The 15,472-nt window shown below is 44.6% G+C and overlaps 1 protein-coding gene across 1 annotated transcript in view; it reads left to right on the top strand.

Moving 5' to 3' along the window:
• Window positions 1-15,472, top strand: part of LRP1B (LDL receptor related protein 1B) — a 1,691,377-nt gene that overhangs the window by 1,409,938 nt on the left and 265,967 nt on the right. Inside the window, exons 48-49 of the mRNA XM_088474914.1 lie at window positions 5,586-5,699; window positions 14,516-14,665. Of these exons, the coding sequence (XP_088331040.1) occupies window positions 5,586-5,699; window positions 14,516-14,665 (264 nt within the window). The remainder of the gene's footprint in view (window positions 1-5,585; window positions 5,700-14,515; window positions 14,666-15,472) is intronic.

Raw genomic sequence — 15,472 nt, 5'->3', positions numbered from 1 at the left:
AAGTCTTGTCCAAGCACCATAATTCAAAATATTAAAATCATCTCTAGAGGACAAGGGCAATGACAGGTCTAATGTAACGTAGAAAACCTCATACTTAGAGAGTGAAAATAGAGAATGTTCAAGCAGTGTTATTGCGGCCACGCGTGATGAATGCTGCACCAACTGTAATGAAGAAGGAGCGCAACATCAACCCAACATTACATATATATATATATATATATTTTTTTTTTTTTTTTCTAATTATATCATTTTATTTACAGGGCTTATACAGTAGTTAGGCGGCAGGCTGGAGAGACTGGAATATGCAATGAATGTAGAGAATTAATGAAAATGGAGCTAATTTGCTTGCTACAAAAATGTACATTTACTTTCTTGTTGGTAGATTTAATAAGGATTTTAAAGTGTACATTGCACTTTTTCAGGGTATGTGCTGTCTGGCTTTTTGCTCATCCTGCACCAGCCCCTAAAAAGATCACCTGTCACTCCTGGTGCACTGAGGGGTCTATACATAGAGCAGAGAAAACCACTTTATGAAAGATGTGCCTTAATATAAGGGGTTTTCTCCACATCGTCTTGTTCATAAAGAGCATTACCGGTGAGAAATCTATGATTTCTCTAGCAGTTCTCACTCTTCTTACCTATATCGCATGTCTGGTACCTGTAAACGTCAGGGCCGACTTGCTAATCATAGAGATGTGGTAAGTTCCGCAATAATAAGAGGAAAATTTAGCCATAATAGAATGACTTCTAGCTGAAAAATGCAAACTTATTTGAGGAAAGCCTCCAGAAGAGGCAAGCTTCCTGCTACCCCCTCCATGCTCCGCCACTGTCCCTCAGGGTAGGTTACCAACAGAGAATAAAACATTTCTTCCAAAAAAAAAAAAATATATATATATATATAATGAAAAAAGTATAAGGAACAGCGCCAATTAATATATGCCTAACAATATAGAAAAATTCCCCAAACACACAAAACCGCAATGCCCTCCCAGAAAGGGCGTCAGCTTACTACCAATTAAAGTATGGGTAATATACTGTGAACAAATTTAAAAATATATGGCTGGTACAGCGACCTGCGAAGTTTACTCAAATAAAGTGCTTAATATAGTAATGTGCCAATGTCATATAATAAAAAATGTGCAATCATAAATATATTAAAAAGGGAAGTACACAATTTATTAATGATAAAACAAAAGGTCCGTACAATAAACAAACATAAAAACAACAATGATTCATCGGCTGCTTAGAATATATGTACTAATTCTTAAATGGTCAAAAACAGTATTTTTAAAAGAGCAACAAATATTTCAGCAGAAAATTTAAAAGAGCTTATCTTACTTCAGGAGAATAAAAGTTCAAGTGGCAAGAGTATGAAACTCCCTTATTAGTTTCGTCTCCTGCAGACTCCATTAAAGGGTTCCCAGAGTAAAACCGCTCATATATATATATACGCACAGGTTGAGTTGAGCATTTCTGATATCGGATTTTTCCGTAATTTGGAATATATGTAAACCATAATGAGAATGAATTTGGGTGCCAAGTCTAAACAATGAATGCATTTATGTTTCATATACTCCTTATACACATAGCTTGAAGGTAATTTTATACAATATTTTTAATATTTTTTTCATCAAACACAGGGCCTGATTCAGAGCCGGATGCTCTGACCAGAGCTCTCGCTCTGAATCAGGGCCGGCCTAGCTTAAAATGGAGCTGCCTCCTGGCTGCTCGCATGGCTGTGGGTGACCACCCACAGCTTATGCGAGCGGCCAAAAAGATGGTCGCGATGGTCAAGACCATCGCGACCATCGGTTTGCGACAAGACCCTTGTGGTAGGGTTTCGTCTGCCGCAAGCCCGGAGTGCTTTTGGCTCTATCAGAGCCAAAAACACTCCCACTGACATCACTAGGGATGTCAGTGGAGCCGGACCCAGACGGTAGGCGTTCCCATGGGAACGCCTCCGTCTGGGCAGCCAAGCCCCCGGCATGCTCACCAAAGGGGGCGTGCTGTCACTCACCATCGACAGCACGCCCCCTTTGGTGCGAGACCCCGAGTGACGGCTTCCCCGTCGCTTGCCGGGTCTCGCGCATGCACACGATGGAGGCGCCTCCGTCGTGCGCATGCGCATTTGGGTAAATCGACCCGCTTGCGAGCGGGTCTGAATGAGACCCACAGTTTGTGTACATTCATGAAATTCATTTATGTTTCATATAAACCTTATAAACAAAGCCTGAAGGTAATTTTATACATTATCTTTAATCATTTTGTTCCTTAACCACTTAACTGGCTAATATTTTTTCCAAAAACTGCTCTGAAATTGTCAGTTTTTTTATGATTGAATTAGGTCAAGAACATCTATTTAACACTTATCCAACACAATTTAAAAAATATATACTGTATATATTTTTTTAAACACAATATACCATAAAAATAACCATTTTACATGGTATACTGTGCATCAACTTGAACTTGAAAATATTAACCAAAATCCAAAAAATTCATGAAACTATCAATACTAATAGCGATTTCTCAATAACAGTTTTTTCAATATATCAGAAAATCAATATATCGGAAAATCATTGCACACGGGGGGAACAGAGGCACTACTATGTAGGGATGGCCATTGGTATGTTAACCATCAATGATACTGTTGGCAACTAACCATCGATGGTGCTATTAGCAGCTAACATCAATGGTATAACATAATCGATGGTGAACCATCAATGGTTTTGCCAACATATGGTCACCCCTACTCTCTGACTCAAGGGACAGTGAACCAATCAAATTTGGGGGACAGACTTCACAGGTTGCATCAGGGGCAGATCTATGTTCTGTCGTGGCACCAAATAAATAATACAAAAAAAGTTTTACCAGGCTCTGTGTCATCGAATGGTAGAGAACCATTTCTTCTCTACCATCGATGGCAAAAGCATCTACCATTGGTGGTTAACAATCAATGGTTGTTAACCAGCGATGGTTGATGGCTATCCCTTCTGCTATGTTTATATACTGGGGGTTGGGCACTGATTGCTTTACCATAACCATGCGGCTGCTCCTCTCTGCAGCCGCCAGGTATTCACAGGAGCAGCCTGGCTCCTTTCATTTCATTATTCTGGTGGCTGCAGAGAATTGCAGCCACCAGTTATAGCCAGGAGCAGCCTGGCTCCTTTAATCTCATAATCCCGGCGGGTCCAGAGCAGACCATCCTCCGGACTTACACAGGAGCAGCCTCACTCCTCCCGGCAGCTGCAGCCACAATGATTGAGAAACACTAGGGGAGGAGCCATGAATGCAGAGGGACCTGGGAGGATTCTTTAAGACTGGCGGCTGCTGGAAGATTATCTTCCAACAGTCGCTCACAGGGCATTTCTGACTGGTCACTTCAGTTGCGACCATGTCAAGGAAAGCCCAGCCCAGGCTTGCCTACCCTCCCGATCTGGTCGGGAGCCTCCCGAATATCGGGTGCCACTCCCGACCCCCCGGAATGGCAGGCAAACCTCCCGGCTGCCGCCTGCCCCCCTGTCCACTAATAGAAATCCCCACAGTGGCAGGGGGTAATGATGTGATTCGCGCTGAATCGCATCATCATGGCCCTGCCCCCGCTTCACAATTCCTTTCATTTTGGCATTGTGAAGAGGGGACGGGACCATTATGACGCGATTGTGCGGCCCCACCCAAGGCTCCAACCCAAATCCAGCATCAGCATCTGGCCACGCCCCCCAGAAGGAGGGAGCTGAATGTCGGCAAGTATGGCCCAGCCTGGTGTGGTCTCATCTGACACTAGGGCATGTGCATACCACATCATAAAACATATTGCAGTATTTTTCGTTTTGCAACACTGAGGCGCTTTGCAGTGGGGCACAGATTTTGGAGGCACTCACAGCAGGTAAAACTGTACCTGCATAGCAACTTATATTTTAGCAAAATGTGGATGAAACTATGCAAAACTATATGAAAACCTACGCTTCGCATTTTGAAATCTCTATAAATTGTCCCCTAGTATGTCCTAAAGAGAACAGAGGGCCTGATTCAGAGCCGCTCGTAAGCGGCCGCTCGTTCGCTCCGAGCGATGTTCGCACATCTGCGCATGCATATGGGTTGTAATGCGCATGCGCCAACCAGTCATTGCAGTCGGAAATCGAGCGCTCGCAAAATAGTGAGGGCCTGCTAATTTGAGTGACAGGATGAGGCGTTTGTGGGTGGTAACAGGGGAAGGTGCTTGAAAACGGGGAGTGGTGATCCGAACGCAGGCGTGCCAAACGGTCAAAATGGGCGTTTTAAGGGTGTGCATAATTAACAAAGCAGCGTCATCGACCACGTCACTTGGTTGTTTCTTAGCCTGAACTGTTCGCATGATTGCGGTAGGAAAATCCTACCACAAGCACTGCGAGCAGTTCAGATGTATTTTGATGTACTCGATTAATCAAATAAATAGCGGAGATAACGTAGGATGCGAGCGGCCAGGGGGCATCTTTACAAAATAGCGAGCGCATGTTTTGTTCGCTCGCTCAGACATAGAGGCGTCAACAGACCGCAAAGAGCGCTCAATTTAAATAGCCGGCCCCTTTTTCTGCACGAGCGAGCGCAAATAGCGTCCGGCTCTGAATCAGGCCCAGAGTGTATATCCACCCAGATGAGTGCATTAAATATTTCTTCATGCTATATTCAAATTCTGAATTATATTATAGAGACAAAGGCCCTCATTCAGAGCCGTTCGCTATTTGTGGTCGCTCGTTTAAAAACAAGGGGTGGCTATTCAAATGATCCGTACGCACATTGCAGTCTGTTCACACCTCTAAGTCTGAACGAGCGAGCAAAACATACGCTCGTTTATTTGTTAAAAATGCCCCCTGGCCGCTCGCATCCTACGTCATGTCCGCTATTTATTAGATTAATCGAGTACATCGACCAGCGTATGAACTGCTCGCTATTCTTGTGGTTGGTGTTTGCTACCACAAATTTGCGAGCAGTTCTGGCTATAAAATAACCCAGTGACGTGGTCAATGACGCTGCTGTTTTAAATATGCACACCCATAAAACGCCCGTTTTGACCTTTAAGCACGCCTGCGTTCGGATCTCCACTCCCCATTTTCAAGCACCTTCCCCTGTTACCACCCACATACGCCTCATTCTGTCACTCAAAATAGCAGGCCCTCGCTATATTGCGTACCAACGATTTTCGGCCCACTGACTGGTTCGCGCATGCGTACTAAAAACCGTACGCATGCGCAGATGTGCAAACATCGCTCGGAACGAGCGTACTGCCGCTAACGAGCGGCTCTGAATGAGGGCCAAAGTCATTCTGTCTGCCAAACAGCTTCCTGCAAAAGCTACTCTCTTGTATGAGCACTGAACCTAAATCTTTTACTACACACTCTCTAATATGATATGTCACCAACAACTAAATTTTCACTTTAGAATAGAATTATCCATTAAATTAACAACTTTGTTTTGGTTGAGTCAAATGTCTCAGGTAGCCTCAGGATCAACAATAGTAGTGTCTCAATTTTGTCCAAACTGCAAAATGTCTAATAGCTGTAAAAATTAGAATAATAATTTGTCTTTCTTTTTAAATATTTGCACAGTTTCAACATGTGCGTCCACAGAATTCCGCTGCACAGATGGGACTTGTGTTACTAAATCGGCCCAATGTAACCAGATGATTGACTGCTCAGATGCTTCGGATGAGAAGAACTGCAGTAAGAGAAGCCTTTGAAAATCTGTCTATGCGGATTTGTCTTTGCACATCACTTAAACATTTGAAAGCTCCACTGGGCTTTTTTATTCTTATTCAATGTATAGTATGTTACGCAATAAACTGATACTTGATGTCTATTCTGTTCAACTGCTAGAGTTTACATTTCCACACTGGAAAAGTTAGTATTGTCTAAAAATATAAACTGATATCTGATTTTTTTTAAAAAGCTAAAATCTTGGAAAAAAACAATAATATGCAGCAATAACTGGATGATACAATTTTACACTTTCAGATGAAAGGCTAATCCACCATTAGATTAAAAAAAAATACAGTCAAATAAAAGATAACTGCAACTTCAGAGGGCACTCTCATGAACTGTGCAAAAACAAAAATAGGGAATCAAAATCAAACTAGTTATTTATACATACCTCTGTCAGTCATAACATTAAAACTACTGATAGATGCAGTGAATAACATTGATTATTTCGCTACAATGGCACCTGTTAAGGGATGGGATATGTTAGCAAGTGAACAGTCACCTCTTGAAGTTGATGTGTTGGAAGTTGGAAAAACTGACAAGCGTAAAGACCTCAGCAACTCGACAAGTTCCAAACTGTGATACCTAGATGACAGGGTCAAAGCATCTCCCAAACGGCAGGTCTTGTGGGGTGTTCCTGGTATGCAGTGGTTAATACCTATATAAGTGGTCCAAGGAAGGACAACTGTCAAACCAGCAACAGGGTCACGGATGCCCAAGGCTCATTGATGTGCGTGGAGAGAAGACAAGCCCATCTCATCCATTCCCATAAAAGAGATACTGTAGCACAAATTGCTGAAAAAGTTAATGATGGCTATAATAGAAGAGTGTCAGGACACGCAGTGCATCAGCTTGCTGCCTATGGGACTGTGTAGCCGCAGGCCGGTCAGAGTGCCCATTTTGGCCCCTGTCCACCACAGAGAGTGCCTACAATGAACACGTGAGAATCAGAACTGGACCATGGAGCAATGAAAGAAGGTAGCCTTGTTTGAGGTATCACTTTTTCTTATATATATGGGAAGAAAAGAAGCCGGCAGAGGCATTATGATGCTCAATGCAATATTCTGCTGGAAAACCTTGCTGTGTGTTTTACACGTACCAACTACCTAAACATTGTTGCAGACCAAGTACACATCCTCATGGCAGTGGTGTTCTCTGATGGCAGTGGACTTATTTAGCAGGATAATGGGTCCTGCCACACTGCAAACAATGTTCAGGAATGATTTGAGCAACATGACAAAGATTTCAAGGTGTTGACTTGGCCTCCAAATTCCTCAGATTTCAGTCTGATCGATCATCTTTGGCATCTGTCTGCTGGAAAAACAAATCGGAAACATGAAGGCCCCATCTCACAACTTATAGTATCGGACTTAAACAATCTGCTGCTAACGTCTTGCTGCTTTGGTGCCAGATATCACAGGACACCTTCAGAGTCTTGTGGCATCGCGAGGGGTACCTACACAATAATAGACAGATGGTTTTAATTAGGGGTGTGCACCGGCCACTATTCGTGTTTTGGTTTTGGATCTGGATCTTTCTTCGTGTTTTGGATCTGGATTGGTTTTGCCAAAACCACCCTTCCGTGTTTTGGGTTCTGGGTTTTGTGTTTTGGATCTGTATTTTTTTGAAAAAAAGCATAAAAACAGCTAAAATAACAGAATTTGTAGGTTTTTCTGCTCCTTTGCTATTATTAACCTCAATAACCTTAATTTCCACTCATTTCCAGTCTATTCTGAACACCTCACACCTCACAATAGTGTTTTTATGTCCAAAAGGTTGCACCGAGGTAGCTGGATGACTATGCTAAGCGACACGAGTGGGCGGCACAAACACGTGACCCATCTAGGCGTGATACTGCAGTGGCAGACAGGATGGCAGTTTGAAAAACTAGGCCCCAAACTGTACATAATGCAAAGAAAAAAAAGAGGTGCAAGATGGAATTGTCCTTGGGCCCTCCCACCCACCCTTATGTTGTATAAACAGGACATGCACACTTTAACAAACCAATCATTTCAGCGCCAGGGTCTGCCACACAACTGTGGCTGAAATGATTGGTTCATTTGGGCCCCCACAAAACAAGCTGGCAATTAATGTGTCCCTGCACAAACTGGCTCTACGGAGGCAAGATGTCATCCTCATCCTCCTCATCCACCGATTCCTCACCCTCTTCAGTGTGTACATCCTCATCCTCACAAAGTATTAACTCGTCCCCACTTGAATCCACCACCACAGATCCCTCTGTACGTTCTGGAGGCTGGTCTCCCTGGAAGAGCTGATAATTCATTTTGATGAACATCATCTTCTCCACATTCTGTGGAAGCAACCTCCTACGCCTTTCGCTGACAAGGTTCCCGGCTGCACTAAACACTCTTTCGGAGTACACACTGGAGGGGGGGGCAACTCAGGTAAAATAGAGCCAGTTTGTACAGGGGCCTCCAAATTGCCTCTTTTTCCTGCCAGTACAGGTATGGACTGTCTGACATGCCTACTTGGATGCTGTCACTGATGTAATCCTCCACCATTCTGTCAATGGTGACAGTATCATATGCAGTGACAGTAGACATGTCAGAAATTGTTGCCAGGTCCTTCAGTCCGGGCCAGATGTCCAAACTTGGTCCTGCCTGCCCTGCATCACCGCCAGCGGGTTGCTTAGGATACCTAAGTTTTTTCCTGGCAGCCCCAGTTGCGGGAGAAAATGAAGAAGGAGCTGTTGACGTGTCACGTTCCGCTTTAGCTGATAGTGTGTTCACCAGCAGGTCTTTGCACCTCTGCAGGCTTGTGTCGGCCGGAAAGAGAGACACCACATAGGCTTTAAACCTAGGATCGAGCACGGTGGCCAAAATGTAGTTGTCTGATTTCAACAGATTGACCACCCTGGAATCCTGGCAAAGCGAATGAAGGGCTTCATCCACAAGTCCCACATGACGAGCGGAATCGCTCCGTCTTAGCTCCTCCTTCACTTTCTCCAGCTGCTTCTGCAAAAGCCTGATGAGGGGAATGACCTGACTCAAGCTGGCAGTGTCTGAACTGACTTCACGTGTGGCAAGTTCGAAGGGCTGGAGAACCTTGCACAACACGGAAATCATTCTCCACTGCGCTTGAGTCAGGTGCATACCCCCTCCTTTGCCAATGTCATAGGTGGATGTATAGGCTTGAATGGCCTTTTGCTGCTCCTCCATCCTCTGAAGCATATAGAGGGTTGAGTTCCACCGCGTCACAACCTCTTGCTTCAGGTGATGGCGGGGCAGGTTCAAGAGTGTTTGTTGGTGCTCCAGTCTTCAGCACGCAGTCGCTGAATGGCGAAAGTTGCCTGAAATTTTTCGGGCCACCCAAAGCGTCTCCTGCACGCCCCTGTCGCTTTTCAGAAAATTCTGCACCACCAAGTTTATTGTGTGAGCAAAACATGGGACGTGCTGGAATTTGCCCAGATGTAATGCCCGCACAATATTGGTGGCGTTGTCAGATATCACAAATCCCCAGGAGAGTCTAAGTGGGGTAAGCCACTGGGCGATGATTTCCCTCAGTTTCTCTAAGAGGTTGTCGGCGGTGTGCCTCTTACTGAAACCGGTGATACACAGCGTAGCCTGCCTTGGAACGAGCTGGCGTTTCTGAGATGCTGCGACTGGTGACGCTGCTGCTGTTGCTGCGTAAGGTGATACATCTACCCAGTGGGCTGTCACAGTCATGTAGTCCTTAGTCTGCCCTGTTCCACTTGTCCACATGTCCGTGGTTAAGTGGACATTGGGTACAACGGCATTTTTCAGGACACTGAGGACACTTTTACTGACGTTTCTGTACAGTCTCGGTATCGCCTGCCTAGTGAAGTGGAATCTAGACAGGATTTGGAACCGGGGACACACTGCCTCCAGCAATTGTCTAAATCCCACTGCACTAATGGCGGATACCGGACGCACGTCTAACACCAACATAGCAGTCAAGGCCTCAGTTATACGTTTTGCTTCAGGATGACTGCTGTCGTACTTCATCCTCCTCACTAAGGACTGTTGGAGGGTCAATTGTTTAGTAAAAGTAGTGGTGTTCCTACTTCCTCTCTGGGATGATGAACGACTCCCAGCAGCAGCAACAGCAGCAGCGGCAGCAGGAGGCGTAGCAATGCAGGATCCTCCGGAGGAATCCCGGATAGGAGAGTCAGTCATGCCAGTGACATGGCCTGCAGGACTACTTCCGATCCTGACTAAGGAGGAAATTGATGAGGAGGGAGTTGACGGTGTGGTTTGCAGGCGCTTGGATACAACAGGACAACGGGATTTAGATGTCCCTGGACTGCTTACGGTCTTAGCCAAAGTTTCTGAACTTGACAGTAACTTATTATGAACGCGCTGCAGGTGCCGTATAAGGGAGGATGTTCCTAGGTGGTTAACGTCCCTACCCCTACTTATTCCACCTTTACATAAGGTACATATGGCAAGACAGTTGTTGTCTGGATTTGGATAGAAATATTGCCAGACCAAAGAGGTGGAATGTTTGGTCTTCTGCCCAGGCATGACGGTGATGGGCTTTTTCATCCCACGGACAACAACTGTCTCCCCCGGAGCCTGATTTAAACAAACCACATCACCATCAGAATCCTCCTCGCCAACTTCCTCCTCAGCGCCAGCTACACCAGTATCCTCATCCTGTTGTACTTCAACAGTGACATCTTCAATTTGCATATCAGCAAGTGGACTGTGGGTGCTCCTTTCAGCACTTGCAGGGGGCGTGCAAATGGTGGAAAGAGCCACCTCTTCCCGTCCAGTGCTGGGAAGGTCAGGCATCGCAACCACCACCACACTTGGACTCTCCTTGGGGATTTATGATATCTTCTTAGAAAGCACAGTTCTTCGCTGTGCTTTTGCCAGCTTAACTCTTTTGATTTTTTTAGTGGGAGGAGGGCTTCCATCGTCATGTGAAGCTGAACCACTAGTCATGAACATACTAGGGATCGACCTTAGCCGTTCCTTGCCACTCCGTGTCGTAAATGGCATATTGGCAAGTTTACGTTTCTCTTCAGCTGATTTAAATGTTTTTTTCAAGGTCATTTTCCTGAACTTTGTCATTTGGGATTGTATGTGCCCTCTATTATGACATTGGGCATCGGCCTTGGCAGACGACGTTGATGGCATGTTATCGTCTATGTCATGACTAGTGGCAGCAGTGGTTCTTGATCTTTCTCTATTTTATTTTTATCGGAGAAAGTTTGGTCCTCCATTTATGTTATATCGATTTGATATATACGTGCGGCTAAACACAGAAAATATTTTTTTATTTTTGCTGGAGAGTAGTGCACTTTGTGGGTTACACCAGCCTTTAAGAAATTAGCCAGCCGGCTCTTTACTTATGGGACACAGGCGCACGCTTGGCACTACTTTGTTGATGCACGTGCGGCTACTGCGCACACAATTCATAAACACAGAAAATATATATTTTTTTGGTTTGGACTGGAGTGTACTTTGGGGGTTACAGCACCCTTTAACGGTCAAGCCAGCCGGCCCTTTATTTATGACACAGGCGCACGCTTGGCACTACTTTGTTGATGCACGTGCGGCTACTGCGCACACAATTCACAAACACAGAAAATATATATTTTTTTGGTTTGGACTGGAGTGTACTTTGGGGTTTACAGCACCCTTTAACGGTCAAGCCAGCCGGCCCTTTACTTATGACACAGGCGCACGCTTGGCACTACTTTGTTGATGCACGTGCGGCTACTGCGCACACAATTCACAAACACAGAAAATATATATTTTTTTGGTTTGGACTGGAGTGTACTTTGGGGGTTACAGCACCTTTTAACGGTCAAGCCAGCCGGCCTTTTACTTATGACACAGGCGCACGCTTGGCACTACTTTGTTGATGCACGTGCGGCTACTGCGCACACAATTCACAAACACAGAAAATATATATTTTTTTGGTTTGGACTGGATTGTACTTTGGGGGTTACAACACCCTTTAACGGTCAAGCCAGCCGGCCCTTTACTTATGACACAGGCGCGCGCTTGGCACTACTTTGTTGATGCACGTGCGGCTACTGCGCACACAATTCACAAACACAGAAAATAATTTTTTTTTTGGTTTGGACTGGAGTGTACTTTGGGGGTTACAGCACCCTTTAACGGTCATGCCAGCCGGCCCTTTACTTATGACACAGGCGCACGCTTGGCACTACTTTGTTGATGCACGTGCGGCTACTGCGCACACAATTCACAAACACAGAAAATATTTTTTTGGGTGGTTTGGACTGGAGTGTTGTTTTGGGGGTTACAGCACCTTTTAACGGTCAAGCCAGCCGGCCCTTTACTTATGACACAGGCGCACGCTTGGCACTACTTTGTTGATGCACGTGCGGCTACTGCGCACACAATTCACAAACACAGAAAATATATTATTTTTTTAGCACTTGGGGGGAGCACCCCTGATGGACAGAGCACCCCCTGGACAACACTACAGCAACCCTTTAGGACTGGGACACTGCACAGGACTTTGGAGTGGACACAGCCCCTATGGAGAACTGACTGCACAACACAGTCCAGCCAGCCCCTATGGACTTTGAAGTAGTGGACACAGCCCCTATTAACAACAGCAGCACAGCACAACACAGCCAGCCCCTATGGACTTTGAAGTAGTGGACAACAGCAGCACTACACTACACTACACTACACAGCCCAGCCAGCCCTAACTCCCACCCTCCCTCTTCACTGTCCACAGCCGAGTGAGAAAATGGCGCAGACGCGGGTACCTTATATAGGATCCAAAACCCGCGAGACTCGGAAGGCGGGATGATGACGTTTTGCCTCGATTTCAGATCCGAGTCAGGCGGGAAAAGTCGAGCCTGACTCGGATCTGCCTCGGATCGGGGGGGGTTCGGATTTCAGAAATCCGAACCCGCTCACCCCTAGTTTTAATGTTATGGCTGATAGGTGCACTGTGTACATTATATATTTATATATATATATATTTATATATTCAATATATTCAGTATATATAGAGAATGCAGCTGCACACACTTCAGCAATGTAAGAGAGGGAGAGTGGATGCTTGGTCATTAATACAGTGGATATGTGGATATATATTTTTACAGTAAATATGTGTTTGTATATGTATGTTTACACAGGGCCGTAACTAGGGTAATGTGACCTGTGCCATGGCACAATGCAACGCAGGGCAGGGGGCGCTGTTTGGGCCTGTCAATTTTCTGTTTATTATCATTCTCACTTGTAGCTTCCTCTTCTTTTATCCCCAGCTCCTGGCCTCCCCTATCTCTGCCCTAGCCCTTCCTCATGAGGCCATGGCCCTTTTTAGAGTGCATTTCTTATATCCCTATTTGAAAAATAATAGAGGGGGGGTGAGCAATGCTCTTTCTGGGACAGGGCATCAAAAAGTCTAGTTACGGCTCTGTGTTTACATATATATATGGTATGTAGTCAGGAAGCAGGTGGTTGATATGCCGACCGTCGGCTTCCGGACTGTGAAATCCCAGCATGGGACTAATGGGAATATCCAGACGCTGAAATCCCGATGCCCGGTATACCAAACGAAGGTAAACCGGGCATCGGGACCTCTTAGCCGTGGGAGGGGGGGGGTTAAGTTTAGGCACTCCTGGGGGGACTTAGGGTTAGGCACCCCCCTGGTAGGGTTAGAGATAACCTAGGAGAAGGGGAGTTAGGGTTAGGCACCCCCGGGGGGAGGTTAGGGTTAGGCACCCCCCGGGAGGGTTAGGTTTAAGGTGCGGGGAGGGTAGGTTAGGTTTAGGCACCCTTAGGGTGAGGGTTAGGGTTAGGCACTAGGGGCGGAGGTTAGGCTTAGGCACCCCAAAGGGAGGGCTAGGGTTAAGGGGGGAGAGGAGAGGAGAGGGTTAGGGTTAGAACTTACCTTAGTCGGGATTTTCAGCTTTCTGCCTTCAGGCGCCGGTATTTCATCCGCAGCAGTATGTTATACCATATGCCACCTTGTATTATTTGCTATAGGCATGCCTGTTAAGGACAGTGCAGCAGGAGGTTCCGATTGAACATGTCAGTGTTTCCTTATTTGATATGTTTTAAATACTAAACAATTTGTGGGAACAAAAAAAGTCTACAAATAATTATTTTTCATATACTGTAGGTTTTGTAAGTCATACAGTAAACTATAAGATTATTTATCACTTCTGGTGGCCGGTAGGCTGGGCCCATGTAAAATTTCTAGTTATATTTAATTTCATTATATATGTTTGGTTGTTATTAGTTATATTTTTTTCTAATTTCTGCTTAAATATATGTGATAACTATAATTGTTATGAAAATAAAAAATAATATTTTAATTTTGCAGTGTACATTTAGATTTTATCTCTAGGTAAAAGGTATTAATCAAAGGGCAGCTAAAATGGGATTGAAAATGCAAGTTATATTGGATAATTTGGCTCAAAGCGTCCAAACAAATAAAAAGCCTTAGAGATCCGGTTAGCATGGGTCCCCTGCACTCAGTCTACTTCTCTTTTCTGCAGATATCTCTCTAATCTGATTTTGTTATGAATACAGTGGGCAATCAATATTTTTTATTTTTATAGTCCCTGGGGCACTGAGAGGGTGGTGGCCGAGGCAAAGTGCCAGGCAGGCATAGCCATGCCCCCAAGAGGGCATGGATGCACCACCCTCTACCGCTACAGAGGGCATCGGATACAGAGTAACAACACACCCATCTTTTGGTCCTGCATGGTCAAATTAGTCTATGGTGTCTGCTCTAATTGCTTGAAATAGAATATTGTGATATGCCAATGTTCTATATAAATCTCTTTTTCCCTCCAGACAACACTGACTGTTCCTATTATTACAAACTTGGAGTGAAGAAGGCTGGCTTCATACCGTGTAACTCCACATCCCTGTGCATTCTGCCAGAGTGGATATGTGATGGCGCAAACGACTGTGGGGACTATTCGGATGAATTAAAATGTCCAGGTAATTTCCAGAGCGTATTTTTGCTGATGTTTCTACTTGGCTGTGCTTTAATATAAAAAACTGTCTACATTTACAGAAATATGAAATTAACAGACATTGGGGGAGATGTACTAAGCTCTGAAAAGTGATAAACCACCAGCCACTCAGATCCCAACTGTCATGTTACAGGCTGTGTTTGAAAAATGACAGTTAAGAGCTGATTGGCTGGTGGTTTATCACTCTTCAGTTTATCACTTTTCAGAGCTTAATACATCTGACCCATTATGTGGAGGCATATTCTAACATGAAAAATAATACTGTCTTTTTGAGACATTTTTGTCAGTGCAATATGCAATAATAAGCTTCAAATGTCCAAGAATATATTCTTACCTTACATTCCCCTATATATTCCCATAAAAGTATAATGTATTTCCTGAATTTTCCTAAGTTTAGCTTGATAAAGAGAGTTCTCTTAAAGAGATTTAGGGGTATATTTACTAATCTGTGAGTTAATAATAGTGAAAATGTTGCCCATAGCAACCAATCAGATTCTACTTATTATTTATCTAGTACATTCTAGAAGACAATAGGTAGAATCTGATTGGTTGCTATGGGCAACTACAAACCCACACTTTAGTAAATATACCCCTTAGGGCCTAATTTATAACATAGCTCAGATTTTCTTTCGCAGGAAATATTTTTGGGGGATATTTAACTAAATATTTTTGATTGCGCAATGTTCCCAGTGATATCTGGGGCTTCAATGGAGAGTTACAGTAAGTTTGGGTACATGTTGTGTGGTATGGGCCCATGTGCACTGCAAACCCT

Source organism: Taudactylus pleione, unplaced genomic scaffold (assembly GCF_031769625.1).
Source record: "Taudactylus pleione unplaced genomic scaffold, aTauple2 ptg000156l, whole genome shotgun sequence".
NCBI lineage: Eukaryota > Metazoa > Chordata > Amphibia > Anura > Myobatrachidae > Taudactylus > Taudactylus pleione.
This window is presented reverse-complemented; position numbering and strand designations above follow the sequence as displayed.